The 23,049-nt window shown below is 36.4% G+C and overlaps 2 protein-coding genes across 2 annotated transcripts; one reads left to right on the plus strand and one right to left on the minus strand.

Annotated features, from left to right (window-relative positions):
• The first annotated feature begins 15,485 nt into the window (after window positions 1–15,485).
• TK1A (Thymidine kinase) lies at window positions 15,486–18,212 on the plus strand. The gene is made up of 4 exons (XM_028241944.2): window positions 15,486–15,820; window positions 16,577–16,721; window positions 17,387–17,508; window positions 17,648–18,212. The coding sequence occupies exons 1-4, from the start codon at window positions 15,651–15,653 to the stop codon at window positions 17,922–17,924; spliced, it is 714 nt and encodes a 237-aa protein (XP_028097745.2). The 5' UTR covers window positions 15,486–15,650; the 3' UTR covers window positions 17,925–18,212.
• An 889-nt stretch (window positions 18,213–19,101) lies between these two features.
• LOC114297515 (Phototropic-responsive NPH3 family protein) lies at window positions 19,102–22,497 on the minus strand. Its single transcript, XM_082879505.1, has 4 exons — window positions 22,232–22,497; window positions 22,056–22,125; window positions 20,351–21,508; window positions 19,102–20,059 (listed from the first exon to the last, which is right to left on the minus strand). The coding sequence occupies exons 1-4, from the start codon at window positions 22,324–22,326 to the stop codon at window positions 19,346–19,348; spliced, it is 2,037 nt and encodes a 678-aa protein (XP_082735631.1). The 5' UTR covers window positions 22,327–22,497; the 3' UTR covers window positions 19,102–19,345.
• Window positions 22,498–23,049: the final 552 nt, after the last annotated feature.

Here is a 23,049-nt window from a genome sequence, read left to right on the forward strand (position 1 = left end):
ATTCTGTTGTTAGTCCTTGGTCGTTTGCTCAATGGGGCCTTGACATCGTCGGACCACTACCACGAGCTCTGGGAAACAAACGATTTTTTATTGGTGTAACAGACTATTTCACAAAATAGGTAGAAGCAAAATCGCTAGCACACATCTGAGATGTTGATGTTAAATGGTTTGTGTGGAAAAGTATTATAACCCGATTCTGCATACCTAGAGCACTTGTATTCGATAATGGCACCCAATTCGACTGCGGCGTCTATCGGGAACTATGTAACACATATGGTATCTGGCCTTACTTTTTCTCATCGGCGTACCCATAAAGCGATGGTCAGGCCGAGTCTTCAAATAAAGTAATCTTGGACAGAATCAAGAAACAATTGGAGAAGGCCAAGGGCAAGGGGTTGAAGAGCTACCCAGTGTATTGTGGGCTCAACTCATTATTCTGAGGTGCACCACTAAAGAAATGTCGTTCGCCTTGTGCTTTGGGACAGAAGCTATCATCCCTCTGGAAATCGACCTACCCACTTTGAAATCAAAGGCTTTTGATACAGGTCGTAATGACATGATGTTGGCCTCGGATCTGAATCTACTTGAGAAACGCTGAGATTGGGCTCTTGCACGCATGGCACGATATCAGCAATAGCTCACCAAGTCATATAATCAGCACGTGCAACTGCGTCATTATGCTCCCGGAGAATTGGTTCTTAAGAAAGTGCTTCGTGTTGCGAAAAACCCAGCAAACGAAAAGTTAGGCTCCAATTGGGACGACCTCTATCAAATTGATTCGATTGCTGGCACAGGGACATATTGCCTCTCGGACATAACTGGCCAAAGTCTACCACGACCTTGGAATTTGACCCATTTGCGTAAATTTTTTCATTAAAGCAACTTGTACAATATGCCAGTTCATTTTTATTTTTGCTGTTGTGCAAACGTGTATACATCTATGTAGTTACTCAGCAATACAGTACGTCTTTCTCATTGCTATCTCTTTTAAAATGGTCAAATAAGACTCTGAATTCAGAGTGCCCTTCGTGCTTGGCACGTTTGGCCGAATAAGCCTCTGAATTCGGAGCGCCTTTCGTACATAATCACATTTGGCCATCACACAGACTTCGAATTCAGAGCGCCCTTCGTGCTTAGCACGTTTAGCCGAAAAAGCCTCCGAATTCGGAGCGCCTTTCGTGCGTGATCATGTTTGGTCATCACAAAGACTCCGAATTCATAACGCTCTTAGTATTTGGCATGTTTGGCAGAGTAAGTCTCTGAATTTGAAGCGTCTTTCGTGCATGATCACGTTTGGCCATCATAAAGACTTCGAATTTAGAGCACGTTTGGCCAAATAAGCCACTGAATTCGAAGCGCCTTTTGTAGATGATCACATTTGGCTATCACAAAGAATCCGAATTCGGAGTGCCCTTCATGCTTGGCACGTTTGGTTGAATAATCATCCGAATTCAGAGCGCCCGCTGCAAGGGTTTAAAAGCAACGTTGCCAAAATTGGTAAAATTTTGTAATCAGGTTACCAAGATTAATAAACAAACAGTTGTAAAGATACATCAATGAGCTAAAGAGCAATAGAGTGGCATGGGGCCGCGAATATGTAATTATGACAAAGCTAACACAAGCATCAAACAAACAAGCACAGTGAATATTTATTTTGACAAATACGTGCAAATACATGGTTATTGATAAACTAAGAAGTATAATAACATGTTTTTCTTGTTATTTAAGCCTTCTTCAGATTGACATCTTCTTCTTCTTTATCATTGGTCTTTTCGGCATCGTAAGCCTCGAAGGGAAACTTATAATTTTGGTACAACGGAGACGCCGAGTCGATACCCGCGGCTTGCAAAGCCTTAATCCATCCGTGCTTAAAACCGCGATTCTCGCATCGACAAACGTCATCTGCCAACTTTTCCGTGGTCTCCTCGATGCCAATTTTTCGACCATCAAGAAAGCCTTTTTCATAAGCTCGTGTTCTTATCGCTTCTTTTGCAAACATGCTTGGCGTGTCCCGATCGACTATGGCATGATCAAGCAGGTGCTGGTTTACCCTATCTATCGCGACCGAGTTCGTCGGGAGTGTCGATTGCGTCTCGACAGCCTTGGCCCTTCTTATTTCACTCTTGGCCCTTTCTATGCGGCGTTCCAAGTTCTGAATATGCCCGTCTTTTTGTTCAATTTCTCTCTGCACGGCGCGAACGTGCATGCAAATCTCATATGAGCTATAGAGTCCCTTGACTGCTCCATAGATGCCCTCTTTGAAAATTTCGTAGTTACCCCGTCTAATCATTGATTGTTGCACTTCGGGTGGAAAAATTTGCCGAGTAAACTCTACTGCCATGTTCAGATCACGGATAATTGAATCTGTTTCGGTCAATGGTTTGTTCCCAACAAACACCGAAAAACTTAGTAGACGAGGTGGCTTGGTCGGTTTGCTTCGCGATGAGGCATGTGCACTTCCAGTCCTTGAGTTCCCTTGCTGTTGTGCTCCCATCCTTGGTGATTTTTCTACCTCACCCCCTTTTGGGGACTTGTTTCGACGACGGGAAAGTCGACGCCTCCTTTGTTCCTCCGCCACCATATTACCCGTCTGGGTGGATTCTCTACCAGTTTCACAGTTCATTTTTATAACTAGCTCAGTTAGTGTTTTTCGATCGCCTTTACTATTGAAGAATACTATCTTAGACATACGAACTTGCTCAGGTCGGCACAGTGCTCTTTTTCTTGTCACACTCATCTAGGTCTGAGCAGTGTCTATTTAAACGAGGCCACAAGCCCCATGCGTGCCTGGCTACCCTGCTTCTTAATTGCGAGTGCAATGATTACGAAGCGCTTGTGGTCGCCGCTATCTTCCTCCGTATTCGGCGGTTCGACTTAATGGTCAATTGGGGCAAAGACAGATTTATTAATCTATTCGGCTCTGAAATAGTTCTGCCGAATTTAGACAAATGCCCCATCCATGAACTTGCTTTGTGATTGTATTCGGCGTTTCGGCTCAGTGGTCAACTGGGGCAAGAGCAGATTTACTAATCTATTCAACTTTGAAATAGTTCTGCCGAAGTTAGACAAATGCCCTACCTGACCCCATGAACTTGCTTTGTGATTGTATTCAGTGGTTTGGCTTAGTGGTCAACTGCGGCAAAGGCAAATTTATATCTACGTGGTCTGGCCCAGCCCAGTTCGTTCCACTATCAAATTTATATCTACGTGGCATCCTGTGAATCGCTAGGGCGTTGGCAAACACAATACACCCCACCACAAAGAATCAAACCGCACTTTTTGCCTTATTTTCAGAAGAAAAGTGCATCATACGCTTCTTTCTCTGTCTCCCCTCTCTCTAGCATAATATGATTCCCTTCAAAATCCAAAAACCGAAAAAACCCATTGAAAACAAATAACTCCTTCCCATTGACTCCATGTTGGATGACGTGTACGTTGCAAATATGCGCTCCATTGTAGTCAACTCGATGCTCGAAGAAATGTACTCAGTTCCATTAATAGGAATTAGAAAATCTTCAACTTGTGCCAAAGGTAAAGCTAATGCAATCTGATCTTGCAACTTTGAGATTTTTTCACTTCTCAAACCGAGTTCAAGAGACCTAGAAAGCAATGAGAAATAGAAACCGACATGGATTACTTTACTAGCCTTCTCACCCATTGGTAGCAAATCAAGAATACCCTCCAAGAGGAGAACTGAAGCTCTGTTTTTACCATCATCATCATCTCCATTTCTCTCACCCGAGTTCTCCCAAAACTATCGTGTTTTCTTTGAAAGTACCCATTTGTTCACGTAGAAGACAATAATCGGATTCATGTACTTCTCTTTCATTCTTTGTCTTCTCAAAGACCCAATTACCCTTTTGAAGAAGTCAAATGGAAAAACAATTAGATCCTTGATCCACAAATCCTGGCTCAGTATGTCCTTAACTGTTTCACAGCTCCAGGCTTGACTGGTCATAGCCTCAAGCGTAACCATCGACACAGTGCTCTTTTTCTTTTCACACTCATCTAGGTCTGAGCAGTGTTTATTTAAACGAGGCCATAGGCCCCACGGGTGCCTGGCTACCCCACTTTTTAATTGCAGGTGCAATGATTACGAAGTGCCTATGGTCGCCGCTGCCTTCCTCCGTATTCGGCGGTTCGACTTAGTGGTCAATCGGGGCAAGGGAAGATTTATTAATCTATTCAGCTATAAAATAGTTTTACCGAATTTAGACAAATGCCCCACCCATGAACTTGCTTTGTGATTGTATTCGGCGGTTCGACTCAGTGATCAACTGGGGCAAGAGCAGATTTACTAATCTATTGAACTTTGAAATAGTTCTGCCGAATTTAGACAAATGCCTCACCTGACCCCATGAACTTGCTTTGTGATTGTATTCGACGGTTCGGCTTAGTGGTCAACTGGGGCAAAGGCAAATTTATTAATCTATTCGGCTTTCAAATAGTTCTACCGAATTTAGACAAGTGCCCCACTTGAAAATGTTCTTTGTATATTTATTAATCTATTTGGTTTTGAAATGTTTTTGCCAAATTAAGACAGGTTCACCATTTCATATGGTTCATATTCTTAACAATTTTGCCGAATTAAGACAAGTGCCCCACTTGACAATGTTTTTGTTTTCATATTCTTATTCTTGTTTTCATTTGCACTAACCATGCAAGGCATATTCATCCACACATTTATAAGTAAAATGGACATTTTCATTAATAAACTACATGCGTACATTCACACTTTATACATGAAAATGAGCTTGATACACAAACTAACTATTTTAATATAAAGGTAACAAAATAACACACTAACAAAAACAAAGGAAAATATATCTATTACAAAGGCGACCGATCAAAAGTCCAAATCCTCTGGATCCAATTCCAGTGGTTCGACTTCTAACTGCACGTAGGAAATCGGCTGATCTAGAGTCACTTTGATGGTCGCTAAAGCTTTGAGCCATCCATGCTTGAAACCTCGATTCTCGAACTTCAAAGCTTCATCAGCGTACAAATGCTTGGCCTTCAGCTCTCCGGCGTCAAAAGCTTTCGTGGCCTCTGCGTCAGCAAGCTCCCTTGCCTTTTTCTCCGTTTCAAGATCAGCCTTCAGTTTTAAGACTTCTTCTTGAGCCGACTTGAGGGAGCCATCTATCAGGTTCACTTTTTTTTTAGCAGCCCTACGTAGTAGGTCGGTGTGTTGTGATTTTTCCTACCCAGCAATGGCCCTCACCTGCTCTTTTTTCGCCTTCGCGGCTTCAGATTCGGCTTTAGCCATCACCACATCCAAATCGGCGATTACAGCTTTGGCTTTGCCTTTTTCAGCTTCTAGTTGGCCTTTAAGGATGTCGAGTCGTTCCACGGCATCATAGTGACGACGGGCAATCTTGCTAATCCTTCCCGCAGCCTGACAAAGCAATGAAGCCAAGACTTATTAGTAGGAGTCAAAAAAAAATTTTAGACGGAATCAAAATGATCGAAACTTACCAATATGGCTGACTGCACCGCCAAGTCAATTGAGACAACATCTAGTTCGGCACAGAAAGTGGCCTTGTTTGCTGGCAGAGAGAAAGCCGAAGCCACACTTAGGGCCACAGCGGGATCTCTAATGGCCGACCCACTAGTGAGAATCGGCGTATTCTTCATCCATGGTTGGACAACAAATGGCTCGGATAAATCATCAGTGGTGGACGGTATCTCTATCCTTGGTTTTTTGTCAATCGGGGCCTCTGATAGATCGGATACAACATCGGTAGGTTTTACTGCCCTATCAAATCGGCTTCCATGACTTCTTCTTAGCATTCCTCAAGAACAAATTCGGCCATTATCGTTTTGCGGGTCGTTTCTTCTAGGGAAACCTCGCATGTTAGAGTTAATTAGCTCCGCCCAGCATCGTTGACTTGCCTCTTGGATGCCATCTTTCGGCATTCCGTCTTCTGGCAAATTGGGTAAGAGATTCTCCGCCTATCTCCTCGGCTTCAGATTCAGTCCTAGGAAGATCCTCTAAATCGGTGAAAATATTATCTTTTAGCACTGATAAAGCTACTCGGCCAGAGGTGGCTAGATGGTCAGTTTAATGGTCAGGGCTTATGTGCTCGAAGGCTAATTCAATTTCTCTGTTAAGTTCTTGGTCCTCTACATGGCCCTCTGATTGCCCGTCTTCGCCGACTTGTTCACCAGCGTCGGAACCGTCAACACCAATTTCCCTTAGACTTTTGTAATTAGGGAATATTAGTGCAGTGAGCTGCCGTTCACCACTCGGCACAGGGATATGGTCTGCAGCCGAGAAAATAGAGTAGGTTGGGTCGTACCTTAACAGGACATGGTCTGCGCACCCTTGTCCTTGAAGGTTTGGGCAGCCTTTATAATTAAGGACCACCTTCACTTGTTCAAGAACGGCTTCGTCTGCTGAGGTCAATGCTCTTTTTAAGTCGTTACCTGCAGGACATAAATAATGATCAGTACTCAATATTTATGCTGAGTAGATGGTTTATTTAAAACAGGATAGTCGGCCACCTAGCTCCTCTTTTTGCTTCAGCACTAGGTCTTGGCGATCTTCTCCTTCGTCGAATTCTCAATTGCCTCGGACGACGACCATGACATCGTCAACCCGTTTGTCAGAGCTGGCAAGTATGGTCACCAAGTGGTGATCTATGTCTTTGGCCCTCAGAAAGTAACGGCCCTGCCGACCGGTTGATTTCACCACGACGTAGTAGTGTCGAATAGCTAGGATTCCTAGGTTAAGACCCAGTCGCCTATTCAATTCTACTATACCCATGATTATTCGGTAGAAGTTCACGTTAGGTTGGGAGGTAAGTAGACCCCAATAACACAGGACCGTCCTAAGAAGAGGATGTAGGGGGAACCAGACTCCACCCTCAGCGATGGAAAAAAAGAAAAAAACAATGGTGTTTGTGTCAGCCCTCTCCATGTCCAATACACTGTCTGCAACAAGGGACAGGTGGATGTCATCTGGAATTGAAAAATGATGACGGAAGGCTGTGGCTCGCTCCTCTGAGAGGAGGGCTTTCAAATGCCTCACCATTTTAGACGGAATATGAACAAAATGCGTACTAAAAAACAAAACACGCAAGGGATTAGAATGAGAACAGAATGAAAACAGAAAGGGAAACTTACAGAAGGAGAAGATGAGCAGTAGGGAGCAGAATTGTAGAAGTCATAACGAAGGTTGGCGTGAAGGATGCCAGAGAAAGTTGAAAGCATTTCGAGCTAAGAATACACGGAGGGACAATTTTCAAATCGAACATTAAATGATTGTCAAATACGAAGGGGCGAGAAGTTATAATGATTGCAATATTGCTCATGTTCTGACGAATCAGTACTAAAAGGAGTGCAACTACCGTATTTCTGACTTTCAAGGTTTTGTTCGATTTGTTAGCCGAGAGGAATGCATCAACCAAACATGCCAACCATAATGGCCTTACTCGAATGTTTGGGGGGCAATTGTGGTGGCTGAGTTTGAGATGCCGTATATAAATAGGAGCCGTGTATAAGTCGACTCATAATGGCTTTACCCTCGAGATAAGATTGCCGAGAAGACGAGTGAAGTGGGTCGACCGTGGTCGAATAAAACCTAGCTTGCGGGCTAAATAGGCCATAAATCCTACGGAATGATTGGGGGCCCAGCTGTGATGGCGGGGTGTCCATAATAAGAAAGTGGCCCCTAGGAGAGTAATATAAAAAGGAGAAGCATCAGCCAAAAAGGAGGTATGTGTGAAAAACAGCGATAACTTGAGATATAAGAAAAACTTGAGGGAATACTAACTTACCCGTTGGAGTGCTAATTCTAGCACCCCCGACCGCATTGTTCATTCCTATTTCAGGTACAAACTCGAGGATCAAGAGAGTTTGCTTGGGCCAAAGGGTATTTCCAAACCTCCTCTCCACAAAAGTGATATTGTGTTTCAATGTGTATCTGTTATGTGTTTGTGTAGGTCACGCGCTACTGTTTGTCTGATCTATTTCTGGAGCTATCTGTGAGCAACAACTTTGTAAAGCTATGATTGATTATAAGTATTTTCTGACTGATATGATATGATCTATTTTCTGAAATGTTATTTTGTGAATCATGAATGAATGTCCAATTTCCTAAAATGTATTCATGGCATCCTTAGCATCATGTGAATTTGTCATGTGTTATCTATTACCTGGCACTAGGGTATCACGTATAGAACTGACTATGCATAATCATCTATCTAATCTACACGTGGGTCTTAATGACCGTCTCATGTGAATATGGGCCTTTATGACCAACTACTCTACACGTGGGTCTTAATGACTAGCTCATGTGAATATAGGTCTTTATGACCAACTAATCTGCACGTGGATCTTTATGACCAATCTGATTTGTTAGCTAATAGATGTACCACGCATGACTGTTTACAAATTTGAATATGTCTATGAATCTGTTTCTGATCTAAAGTTATGATTTTGAAATCTGTTATGGGACATTATTCATTAAACCTTTACCTTATTGTTATTCACTAGGCTCCAGCTCACTGTTTATGTATATGTATATAGGTGATCAAGTGTGTGACCAGGTTTAGAGGCGCCTGCCTGGAATCTGTTTTTGTCAACCAACTTATGCACCTCCCGTGGTGGTTCTGGATATGTCAAGTGGTCAAGGCTATATGATTAAAGTTTAAGTTGTTGGTTATTCTGTAATTAGGGCTAAGTCTTTTTTGTCTTCTCTATATATATAATGACGTAAGGATGATGTGTAATTATATGTATATAGTTTAAATTTTTCTGTCTCATAGATGTTTGCACAACTCAATAGACAATGTATGTTTAATATTTGCTTTCCCTAACCCCTAATTTTGTAAATCTGTTTTAAGAGGCCTTCAGTAATCTTAGGATTACTGGCCAGTCACAATGCTAAACTTATAGGGGTGGGTTTGGGTCGTGACATTGATGGACGATGGTCACTGATGAAGAATGGTGGATCATGGTCGTCAATGGAGAACGATGATGGTGGCTGGGATCGTTCGAATATGCGTCTCCTTTCCCTCTCTCTCTCTCTTTTTGTTTGTTATCTCTTTTCTCTTTCACATTTTGGACTCTGTTTTGCTTAATGAAATTTGATTTATTTATTTTTTTTATAGCTAAACCGAGCCACAGGTTTCCAGTGGGGTGATGTGGCCCAATCTAGGCCATCCCCCGGAGGAAATGCTGGAGAGGAATGTTGGAGAAGATTTGAACTCAATGGGAAGATACATCACATGCCAATACAATAATTTAGAAAAATATGACATGTTAACCTTTTTTTTATATATACAATATATATATAATATTTAAGATTAGGGTTGGAAATTTGGCCCGATCCGACCCACCTGGGCTCGGGTTGGCCCATGTCGAGTCTCGCAGGCTCCCGCTAAATTCGGGTCAAGCAGGACTAGGCCATGGGCTAAAAAGTAAGCTAGGGGGTATTCGGGCTGACGGGTCGGGCTTAAACATTTTATTCACCAAAATTTTATTTTTTCCCACAAAAAATGACATTGGGTCTCAGACGGCCCGAGCCTCAGATCGGGCTTTGAGTGGGCCTTGATCGAGTCCGATGGGCCAGGATTCAAAATGATGGCTCAAGCTTAAGCCTAGGGTCCTGGGTTGGGCTCGAGCCCGGACCTAACTGGGCCTAATAGGGTCGGGCCTACCCTGGACAACGGGTTTCGAACTGCCCACAAGTTGCAGACCATTTTTACACTCTTATTTAAGATTAGTTGTTTATTTAGTAAAAATAAAGGAGCAGCTTGCCTCCGGTCCTTAATTGGACTAGACGGTGCTGTTCGTCCCGTAGAGGCCCACCACAGATTCCGTTTTAATAATTCAAACCGTTCAATGTGTAGAATTCGTCGAGTACTATATGCTTGTAAAAAATCACGTTGATCGGATATCGATAACTATGTGATCAAATTAGTTTTGTATAAAAAAAAGGACGGTAAATAAATTAATGGTTGACAAAAAATTGGTAAGTTGAGATAGATTTCAATATCCGATTAACGTGATTTTTATAGGCATATAGTTCTCGACGCGTTCTACATATTGAACGGTTCAAATTATTAAAATAAAACTCTTGGTAGACCTCCACGGACCGAACAACACTGTCTAATTCGATTAAGGACCAGAGGCAAGCTGCTCCCAAATATAATCATTCAAAAAGTAACTAGGTCAAATAATATTTTGCATGTACCCCAATAATATAAAGAGATAACAAAATAAAAAATAAAATCAATCATGTATAACCCTACGGAAAATGTATATGGCATTACTCAATTATTTCTTATAATTTTCACCTAATTTGGGATGGACATTGATTTTTTGAGTAAATTGATTTATTTGTTTATTTATTTAAATAGAAGGTGCTAAATTGGAGGAAAGAAAAATTAAAAGTCACAATGAAAAAAAAAAACATAAATTTAAGTTTCGTTTGGTTTTAGATTTTTGGTTAAAAAAGTACAAAAATACAACATTAGCTACATAAGTCAATAAGATAAATGTTACATTCAAACCATAATCATTACACTTTTTCTCTCATAAAAGTCAAAAAGATTTAAAAAGCCAAGCCAAACGAGATTAAAAAAGTCAAGTTAAAAAAATCCTAACATAAAAAACCAACTAAAAAACCCAATGCCGAACGAAAACTTAATGCTATTTAATTTAGATGTATGTAAAGTAAAATAAATCGACTAAAATATGGAAAAAATAAATAAATTCACAAAACACAAATGAAAACCAATCTAAAAAATAGGTTTTAAAAACTCTAACTAAGGCTTCATTTGGCAATTGGTGATTTTAGCAAAAAAAATTAAAAAGTCATTAAAAAAAATTAAAAAATCAACAACTTATACCGAAAAGTAAAAGATTCTCTTTTCTCTCTACTTTTTGCACATCTTTTCAAAAAAAATTAAAAAGTCAATTCAAACATACTAGTTTTTTCACATCATATTTTAAATAAAAAACCAAAAAGTTATTAAAAAAGTGTGTTTCAAAATGAGGCCTAGGTGCTTGTTTGGGAAGAACTAAAAAAGTGTATTTTTTTTTTTTTTACATACATACATACACTTATTTAGGTTACATTAATCAACATCTATCAATATCTCCTCTCTACTTTTCTAATCAATTTCTCTACTTTTCTTCCCCTTTTTTGTTATAAAAAGTTAAAAAAAATACTTATTTAGAACATTCCAAATCACTCATAAACAGAATCTTAAATTTTTAAGCCTCCGTTTGGCAAGAGCTAAACGGGGCTTTTTTGGCTATTTTAGCCACAAAAAACAAAATAGGCTATTTTAGCCACAAAAAACAAAATATCACATCCAACCCATAATCATTACATTCTTCTCTCACAAAAAAAGCCAAAAAAGCCAAAAAGCCAAAAAGCCCTTCCCAAACCAAACTTTTTAGCCCAGGCTAAAATAGCCAAAAAAGCCAAAAAGCCAAAAAGCCAACCCACTTCCCAAACGGAGGCTAAGTTAAACAAATTGTGATAATCAAATAGATTTGATTGATTTTTACTAAAAATGTATTTGGATCATTGATTGGGTACAATTTTTTTTAAAAAAAAATGTAAATGGAAACATAAGTTAATTTTTTTTCTTCTATTTTTCTTTTGAAATTTTTATCTAAATTTATAATCCAAACACAATATTATTATACTCAATTTTAAACTTTGAATCAAACTACCAAACACTATTTTTACGTGTAAGATTTTAGAAATCTGTAATATTTTTGAAATCAGATAAATATAACCAAACAACAGTTATAAGAAATTAAACCAAACAACATACTCCTAATGAAAATTAATAATATACAAAGAAAAAAAAAATTCACAGTCAAATTCAATAATCAATTTTGGCTTATTTTGGGTGGAGAGTTAAAAACTATTTTTTAACTTTTGAATCATATCATTATTCTATTTTTTTTATACGTTTTATAAAAAAATTAAAAAATTAAAAAACTAATTTTTAATGAACTTTTTAAAATAACCCTTCATAACCAACCAACCAACCTGGATAGGCTGTGCCATTTGGTGATATTTTGAGAAGTTGATAAAAAATTAATTTTTTAATTTTTTTGTGACTTTTTAGTTTTTTTTGTGTTAAAAAAATTGGTTTTTTGTAGCTTTTTCGTGTAAAGGGTTATTTGAAAAGTGTTAAATTAATATGTTTTTTAATTTTTTATGAAAAAATGTGAGATTAAATTTGAAATGATGTGATAGAGAGTTGACGTGATTTTAAGGGCTAGTTTGACATGTACTAAATAAGCCAAAAAGTCAAAAAGTCACTATCTTATTTAAGTCACATCATCTTATTTAAATCACATCACCTCTCTAACACATCACATCAAACCCAGCCCAAACCCAACCCAAACCCACCAATAAGTCAAAAAGTGCACTTTTTTAGGACATCCCAAACCAACCCTTAAATAAGACGATTGTGACAATAGAATAATATGCTATTTTAACACATGTCAAACAATAACTAAAAAAAGTTAAAAGTTAAAAAATTTGTTTTTTTAAACTTTTTCCCAAATTGTCCCTTGGTCTGGCCCAGCTCGGTTCGTTCCACTATCAACTTTTATATCTACGTGGCATCCTGTGAATCGCCAGGGCATTGGCAAACACAATACACCCCACCACAGAGAATCAAACCACCCTTTTTGCCTTATTTTCAAAAGAAAAGTGCATCATACGCTTCTTTCTCTGTCTCTCCTCTCTCTAGCATAATATTATTCCCTCCAAAATCCACTAACCCAAAAAACCCTTTGAAAACAAACAACTCCTTCCCTCCAACTTTCAAACTTTTGAACAATTCAAAGACAGGACTTGTTTTGTTTTATAGTATATAGTTTTTTGAGAAATTTTTTAAAAATTTTATTTGGTTTAAATTTTTTTAAAATCACTTGCTCTTTTTTATACATCAATTAATTATTTTTTTTCTCTCCTCTTTCTTTCTTAATTACTTTTTTTCTCACGCATTTAGGCCTAGTTTAGGAAGACTAAATAAGTGCACTTTTTGACTTTTTTTGTATTATGTGTAGAAAAAGTAGAGAGGAGATGTTGATTGATGTGACCCAAAAAAGATAAAAAGATGAAATAAGTGCACTTTTTTGGGAGTAGCCAAACTAAGCCTTACTCAATTATAATCAAAATGAGTGATGCTACATACACCAATTAGTGTACTAACTAATGTACTAACTCTAATTATGATATTATTATTGATCCCACTAATTAGTACATATAGCATTATTCTAAAAGAATAGTGTCAATAAGGGTGTGTTTGTTTTGAAGGATTAGGGGATGAGATTGGACAATTAGTCCCACCGGATTAATAGTCATTGTTTCATTTTTTTTTGGCTCCGGACTACCCACAAATATGAGACTATCTTATCCCATAGGGGCTGAGATAGAAACCATAGAATTGGTATCCCATGTGATTATTTTGTGAAATGTCCATTTTACCCTCTATACTATTACTTAGCAAACAATTAAAAAAGGATAAAATAGTCTTTTGAACATTTATAAATTATTTTTTTAGTCTTTTTAATTTAAAATTATATATTAAATAAAAAATTTTAACTATAAATTATAAATTATAAATTAAATTTAATTAAAAATAATAAATTATAAATTATGACCTTATAATTTTTTTTTTTTGTGTTGTTAAAAAATTAAATTTACATATTAAATTAAATTATTTTTTTAGTGTTGTTAATTTAAAATTATTTATTAAATAAAAAATATAAATTATAAATTAAATTTATCTAAAAATAATAAATTATAAATTAAGGCCTTATAAATTAAATTTTTTTAGTGTTGTTGAAAATTTAATTTATAAATTAAATAAAATTATTTTTATTGTCGTTAATTTAAAATTATGTATTAAATAAAAAATATAAATTATAAATTTAATTTAATTGAAAATAATAAATAAAAATATTGTGCAAAAAATAAAATAAAACAAATTTTTATTTAGTGTTGTTTGGGGTGTCCTAAATAAGTGTACTTTTTGTCTTTTTAGACTAAGGGGTTGTTTGGGGTGTCCTAAATAAGTGTACTTTTTGCCTTTTTGGACAAAAAAATTGAGGAAAAAAATATGGATGTTTGGGTTAAGTTTTTGACTTTTTATGAAAAAATGTGTATTAAAAATTTGTATAAATTAATGTGTAGGGAAAAATTAGGATTGAGAGTTGTGCAGTCGTACTTGTTGACTTTTGGTGAATAGTGTTAACTTTTTACCTTTTTGAGTAACTTTTTAACTTTTTGGCTTTTTATGGACTTTCCAAACTTGGCCTAAAATGTTGAGGTTGAAAATATAAATGTTTGGATTAACTTTTTAACTTTTTATGAAAAAATGTGTATTAAAAAATTGTATAAATTAATGTGTATGGGAAAATTAGCATTGGGAGTTGTGCAGCCGTAATTGTTGACTTTTGGTGAATAGTGATAACTTTTTAACTTTTTGAGTAACTTTTTTGACTTTTTTAAGACTTCCCAAACTTGGCCTTAATCTAGCTAAAAATAATTAAAATATTAAAGCTATGTTTAATATTGCTATTACTTAGTAAATAATTGAAAATGATAAAATAGTCATTTGAGTATTTTTCCTTCTCTATAATGTCCCAAACAAATATTGGACAACTAAAAATAGTCCAATTCAGACATCTAACCTCATGACTAAACAAATATAAGATACAAATTTAATCCAACCAAATAGTCTCGGGACAATGTATCCCAGGACTAATAATCCGATGGATTACAATCCCCCTTTATCCAGTCCGTCTAAACAAACGCATCCAAAGTGAAATTAATAATAATATTATTACGGAGTCTTTTGGGAAGCTGGTAAAAAGCTAGCTTATATTTTTTTAACCATTTTGAGTCACATCACCTCTCACATAACTTACCCACAAAATGACAAAATAAATTAAAAAATTCAAAAAATTAATTTTTTACTAGTTTCTCAAAACATTCCTACATTGTTAGTATATATCTAAAAGAGTGGTGTCAATAAGTGGGGTCAATATAACATTATTCTAAAAGAGTGGTATCAATCGATGATGTTTTTAGTATTTATAATTTGTATAATAAGTAGAGTCAATAATAATATCATAACTAGTATTGGTACACTAATTAGTACATTAATTAGTGCATATAGCACCACTCTAAATTGTGTCCTATCATCAATTAATACACTAGTTAATGCACTAATTGGTACATATAGTATTATTCTAAAGAGTGGTTCTATGTGCACAAATTAATGTATTTACTAGTATACCAACACTAATTATAATATTATTATTCACTCCACTTATTATATAAATTATAAATATTAAAAATATCTTAAATTATATTATATCATCAATTGATACACTAATTATTATATTAAAATTATTTTTAAAATATATAACCAAACAAATCAAAAACATTTCAAACCCCTCTCCCCCAATATATATATATTTTTAATTTATCCCAAAATACAAATCAAATACACCCTCAAATTTCAAACCCATTCGTCTGATATGAAGACTTTTTCCTCATATTCCTTCGCAAGCTTCCTCTCTCTACATATTAAACACTCCCCAATTTTTTTCAAATCTCTCAGTCTCTCTCAAACTCTAGCTTTCTCTCTCTAAATCATTCCATGTCTTCTTTCAAATCCCCACACTCTCTGCCCTCATCCGCCGACAGGAGTGATCGGATGGGTCTGTCTCACCGCCCTTCCGGTGAGGTTCATGTCATTGTCGGGCCAATGTTTGCCGGCAAAACTACTGCTCTTCTTCGCAGAATCAAATCTGAAGTCAACAATGGCCGGTATTTAACTCTTTTTTTTTTTTGGGGGGGGGGGGATCAAATTTAAGGTTCGGGGTTGTTTGGGAATTTTTTGTCTTTTTTGAGATTTTTTGATTTGTACATAAAGGCGTGTAAAAAGTAGGGAGAATGGGAATGAGTTTGATTTTGCCTTCGTTTGAAAGAACTTTTTTTAGTTTGATTTTTTTTTTTTAAAATCTATTTTTGGCTGGTTAAAAAAATTTCGTTTGGAAAGAATTATTAGTTTTTAAAAATTTTATTTAATTTTATTTTATAATTTTGTGAAAAAAATAAATAATTATAATTTGAATTTAATAATTTATTTTATTGATATTTTAGCTTATTTTATCATTTAGTTGACTTAGAAACTTGGTTAAAATTAAAATTTAAAAAATTTACTTTGAACTTATTTTGGGTTATATTATTTTTATTTATTTTTTACATGTTTTTAAAAAAAGTTAAAAAGAAAAAGCCGAAAAATCAATTTTTAAAAATAATCCTAAATTAGTCCCAACTTATTTTCCAAATGAGGCCTTTTTGTACCAGCTTTTTTGGGGGGGCTATTTTAGCCAATTGCCAAACGTCCCTTTAATTTAGTTATTCTGATCAGTTGTATCGTAATTGTATAAATTATGATGCTAATTAATTATAGTAGGGCAAAAGAATTTTAAGTTTGAAGGATGTGAATTTATGTTGAATGTATAAAGGTTCTTCATTTAATTTTAAATGTTTTTTGAGGGGTCAATTGTGTATGTGTAGAAGTGTTGCAATGATAAAGTCAAGCAAGGATACAAGATATGCAGTTGATTCAGTTGTGACCCATGATGGGACAAAATTTCCATGTTGGGCACTGCCAAATCTGTTGTCCTTTAAACAGAAATTTGGAGCAGAGGCATATGACAAGGTATTTTAAAGTACAAATTTTTAAGGTTGATTTGAGATGTTTTAAAGTGTATTTTTTGATTTTTTTTATAAAAAAATGTGTAGAAAAATAAAAAAGTAGATAAAAGAGTAGAGGGGAAATGTTGATTGATGTGAGTCAAATAAATCTGAGTCTATGTTGTCCTGGTTGTTCTATGGGTTCAGTGGCTAGTAATTATTGCTATTGAGGTTATATTGCCATCAATTGTAATGGTTCTGTACAGGTACAGTTTGATTGTTTGTTGTGACTACTACATTGACTTAAGATCACACAAGTTCATGCTGTGGTGATTGGTAATGGTGTAACCTAAAGCAGAGCCAGGATTTAACTCATGGGTTCAATCATGTATGAAAACAAATAATGGTCTGATTAAACTGCCACTCAATTGGTAATTAAATAATCCATGTGATAGGCCAGTGTGTGGCTAGCATGTTTGAAGAATCACTTGGGTCACATCCATGGAAAAGCCCTTGAATTTCTGGTAAATTTGTAGAGTTTGGAATTTCATTACATTGTTTTTGAAGATTTAGGATGAGCTACAAAATACTCAAGCCTTAAAAATGATTTTAACTCGTTGGTATTTTATGTTCTAAGTTCGGTATTTGCAGTGATTTTTTCATCTTTTAATTTGTGGTATGTGCTGACAGCTGGATGTGATTGGCATTGATGAAGCTCAATTCTTTGATGACCTTTATGATTTCTGCTGCAAGGCTGCTGATTGCGATGGGAAAATTGTTATAGTTGCTGGCCTGGATGGGGATTACTTGAGGTAATCTGACATCTGTTGCAGAGTTCCTTGCCTGCTACTCAATTTTGATGCTGCATTAATTTTTGTTTTTTTTTGCCATGTTAATATATATATATATATATATTTTTTTTATAATGTGAAATCAAAATGTTTATTGCAGAAGGACCTTTGGCTCAGTGCTTGACATAATACCCCTTGCTGATTCCATAACCAAACTGACAGCTCGGTGCGAGCTCTGTGGCAAGCGGGCTTTTTTTACCTTAAGGAAGACTAATGAGACAAAGACTGAGCTGATTGGTGGTTCTGATGTCTATATGCCTGTCTGCCGCCAGCACTATGTCAATGGGCAGGTTGCCATCGAATCAGCACGGGATACTCTGGAATCTTGTAGTAAAGCACAAACGGACTCTTATCAGGAAGAAGTTGCAGTTGCTTAGAAACATATCTAGCTTATTCACAGCCTAATAGTTTTTTGGGCTATTTGTATTTTAGTCAAGGTGCTTGCATAACATCTTGAATTTGGATTTTGCAATGTTTCTATGGTACCTTCTCATATGTATATATAGAAAGTTTATTTTATATTGTATCAATATTTAGCACTTGAGTACTTCTAGTTTTTGTTTTAAAGATGGCAAAGAAGATGGTGATGCAGGCATGCAGCTGATCTGTGATGAATGTGAATAGAAATGTTATTAATAGATAATTGTGCATTGTTTTCTATCAAATATTTCAAAGATTAGAGGGATGTGATGAATCATTGTGTCATTCACATCATCGATGTTACTACTAGGAGTTCTTCATGTTCACTCCAATTTTGCTAGTTTGCACTAATTTGGAGTTGGGTTTGTTTATACCCAGAGCTGCTACATTTTACATAGCACTATGGTTGTGTAGTGGGTGTTTTTGTCATGCAACACGTAGAAAAATGTTAGCTTTATCTCTAGACTATGTGAGTGTTTTTTGACTTGCTTTATTAAGCATGCGTTGTATTTTTATCACTATTTTTTTGTCAATTCCAAATCACATTGCCCTTGGAGGTACCTGTTGGATGCATTAGCCTAATAACTGTGGATGCATACTATACAGCGGTGGATGTCTATGCAATATAGGCTGATTTGGTTTCCACAGTGAAGAGATATTATAATCCTGCTAACACTAAACTCTGGCTCAACAAAAAAACCTTTTTTATTTTTTGAGCTTTTCGTTACCTTTTGAAATAGGATTAACCTGTTGAAGGGAATGTTGCGCTTTCATTTTTCTCTTAGAAAAAAAAAAAAAAAAAAAATTTGCTATCTAATGCAGAAAGTATATAGAATTATTTACATTTTTGTAATGCATAAGAAGATGAAATCAAGTCTAATTAAGAAATTCAATAAATCATGTAAAGTGGCTTGGCGAAATTATAGAATTTACATTGTTTTTTCATTGTGGAAAATAAAAGCAGTTCTTACCATATAAGTTACATAATGTGTACGCCTCTGTCAACGTAGTGGAAAGCATACATTCCACTCACCTATTTTATTATCAGTAATAAGTTGCATGTGTGTATCCTCGTAGTTTTGTTCTTTCTAACTCTTCCTTTTTTTTTTTTTTTGCCCTTTGGTCACTAAATGTTAAATATTGCCAAAGTATGGAACAAATGCATGACACAAGCATAAATGCACATATTATGCATTTGCATACATATAATTGCATACATACTTGTATGAATGAGAGTAATTAATAGTCAGCTCTCAGTTATATATGTCATGTTGGCATGAACTTAAATATGCTTATTTGATCATTGGCTAAATTTGGCTATTTTTGCAGATTTAGTTATCATACATCACAAACCTATATAGTTCTCGTGTTACATTAACTAGGGCCATAGGGCAGAGGCACTTGGCTTGTTCTTTGTTTTCCCTCTCCCAAATAAACTTATTCTACGAAACACCTTCAGTAATCTGCTCGCGTACTTTTTGTGGGAAGCAAAATTCACAGAACCAATGCAAGCACTCACTTGTCCAAGTGGGTTTCTCTTCTTGCTCAATGTTCTTCCCTCCAAACCATAAGGCCTCAAGCCCTGCGGATTGGTAGAATTTGGTTCTGATTTCTTTGGAACCGGTTCTTTTTTTGTAGAGATGTTCTGTATTTGAAGGGTTTTCTTCAAGGACATGAGTTCTTGTTCAAGACTCTGAATTCTGAAGCTTGTGGATTCATATTCCTTCCTCGACAACTCAGACCTATGAATTGCTGCATCTTTTTGTAGCAAGAAGCCGAGGGGTCTACTACTGACTGCTTCACCTCCGTCTATATATGGACTCTCGCCAAGGTTCTGGCTTTTGGAGTTCGCATATCTCGAGCTTGAGAGGCTGCCGGAGAATTCCCCACAATGTGCATACCTAAATGAGTCTGAGCATTCTTTGAAGGCTTTGTGCGTGTTTAGTTGCTGAACGAAAAGTGCCTGGACAATCAGACGCAGTGGCATCAACTCATTCTGAACTGCTTCAATGCACATCTCTTGTGATAGTTTCTGGCAGTTGAGGTATTTGCACACTAACCCTTTCTCATCTTGTGATATGCCTTGGTGTGCCTGAAGATCAGAGAACTGGGTCTTAGAAATTAGGCTGTAACGTGGATTCGAAAGTTCTATATTTTTATGATCTCATTGATAAGGTGAAACAATGTCAATTTGAATTAATTAAGATTGAGCCTAAGAAATGGCCTATATAGACGCTTCATTTTTGTGTAAAATATGATTTGCTTTAGGTCTATAATGTAAATCTTATCATCTTGTCTAGCCAAATTTCTCGGATTTAATTTAGAAATAGGGTTTATGTTGATTTCAGATAGTTCAAATGAGCTGAAACATATGAAACCTTACCTGTAGGAAGGCGTTCAGTGCCCTGTATAGATGATCATGGCTTTGTCTGCTAGATACTGGAATGGTTTCGATAAGTTCCATGAATCTTTTAGGCCCCATTTTTGGATCGGGAGCTATATGTGAAAGATAAGAATCCCACAATTCAGCGACAATGGAATTATTTGGCAAAGGAGTATGATTTGACTCCATGTTGGATGGCGTGTACGTTGCAAATATGCGCTCCATTGTAGTCAACTCTATGCTAGAAGAAATGGACTCAGTTCCATTAACAGGAATTATAAAATCTTCCACTTGTGCCAAAGGTAGAGCCGATGCAATCTGATCTTGCAACTTTGAGATTTTTTCACTTCTCAAACCGAGTTCAAGAGACCTAGAAAGCAATGAGAAGTAGAAACCGACAGGGATTACTTTACTAGCCTTCCCACCCATTGGTAGCAAATCAAGAATACCCTCCAAGAGGAGAACTGAAGCTCTGTTCTTACTATCATCATCATCTCCATTTCTCTCACTCGAGTTCTCCCAAAACTGTCGTGTCTTCTTTGAAAGTACCCATTTGTTCGCGTAGAAGACAATAATCGGACTCATGTACTTCTCTTTCATTCCTTGTCTTCTCAAAGACCCAATTACCCTTTTGAAGAAGTCAAATGGCAAAGCAATTAGATCCTTGATCCACAAATCCTGGCTCAGTATGTCCTTAACTGTTTCACAGCTCCAGGCTTGACCGGTCATAGCCTCAAGCGTAACCATTGGTCTGTCCCGTCTCCTCTCTGGGTCAAGAATCTCCATACAAGCCATGAAAGCAAGAGACTCGATACAGCGGCTCACAATGAGAAGCTCTTCTGCCCATGGAAGCAATGTTTGGCACTTTTGGAGAACAATTAAGGTATCATCCCAACTTTGCATGACCACCTGGTTTAGATATAAGTCAAAGCGGTCACAGAGGTTGCCAGAGCCATACTCTTCTGTCATTTCAAGAAACTCTGCTGCACAACGCAAGACTGCTACATTGAAAGGGTCAACTAATGTGGAGGAACCATATATGAACAGTGCAATCATCTCGAAGGCTTCTGGTCCTCCCGGGAAATTTTGAGGCAGCTTAACTTCATTTGAGTCGTTCAAATTTCTCTTGAAGTAACCGCTCTTGGAAAAAAGTGGGTACTGCAAAATAGCGATGGAAAATGCATTGTAAGGTAAACTTGCTAATTACAAAATTCAATTAAGTTCTGAAAAATTTATTTTGCAAAGTTTACGCAAATTTTCTGTTGTACTAACTTCAGAAAGTGCTCTAACACTCCAACATAGGTAGGAGTCTCAAAACATCAACCCAAACCTCGATAATTCCCTCTCAACCCATCCTCAAATTTCATGGCTCGATGGAAATCTGTGTCTACCATATAGGGTGCAAAAAGAAGTAATTCTGTAAACTAACTGTCATACTCCGCTACAGTTTTGTTACCTTGCATTAATGCCACTAACTCCATTCCTTTTCTCTCCCTAACACACTGAGGAAAGTATTTTTCATACAAGATCCCCAAAAATTTGTTCAAGAAATCACTCTTTGCTCAAAACAAAATATACTTTCACAATCAAAACTGTAAGTTTTACTATTTAAACAGGTTAATGAGAATTACTCTAACAGTTAAATTGCATTAACATTCTCCTAGAAAAACTTCAAATTTGACTTCAGAGTTCATGATCATCTTACCTTGTGCAGGTTAAAGGTCCTATCAGCAACTTGAACGCGAACAGAAACAGGTAAACCGGTCTCTTGGATCCTGCAATATGCCAATTGTATTTGTGTAGATTAGATACTTCAAGAACAGACACACATACACAAATATGCTTTGAAACACAAAAAAACGATTGAACCGATCATCTTACTTAGAAATTATCTTGATCTTGAGCAGGGCACTAACATTTGGAGAAGAGAAAGGACTGGAGAGAATTGGACTGTCTTTGAGGCTAGCTGTGTCCATTACAAAGGCTCATGAAAAGACTTCAGATACAGAGAATGTGTGGAACAATTAATGGCAATCACAGCTGAACTTTTAGTCAAGAATGAATGTGAGTCTTCTGTATATATGACTGTCTCTTCATACTACAAGTTACTTGTAGAGCTTCTAGAACCCAGAAAACCAGTGGAAATGAATGAGAAAAAAGAGGTGTGTTGAGCACTTAAATTTGTTCACTCACTCGTGTGATTTCTTTACCTTTTGTTTTAATATTTTAGTCAAAGTTGTAGGCACACGAGTGAGCTCAAAATCCTAATTTTAAGGCTTCAAAAATGTTCTCGAGGGTTGGGTAGTTGGAATCCTGTGCCATTTATCTTGGCTTTGGACAAAAAATTTTGTACGAAATTCTCACCTCCATCCCAGATTGGTGTGGGTATTCACATACAATTGTTGGGGCTAATTTTACTTTATCTCCATGTGATTTACTCTATGTGCATTTTAACGCCTAACATTTGAAAATAAGTCTATCAATGGTTTAAACAAAAAGACTAAAATACAGTTGCATATAAAGATCATCATCGTGTAAACTTTGAGTTCGAGCATTTTTGTTATTTTTTTGGAACTCAAAATGCATTTTATCCCCTTATGCTTTGCTCTATATGCGGGTTTACTTTTTGGCATTTGGATATGAATACATAATCCTCTTATATTTGACATGTTTTTTACTTCTACTGTTGACAATTTCAC

Source organism: Camellia sinensis, chromosome 7 (genome assembly GCF_055761805.1).
Source record: "Camellia sinensis isolate YWXY chromosome 7, ASM5576180v1, whole genome shotgun sequence".
In the NCBI taxonomy this organism is placed as follows: Eukaryota; Viridiplantae; Streptophyta; class Magnoliopsida; order Ericales; family Theaceae; genus Camellia; species Camellia sinensis.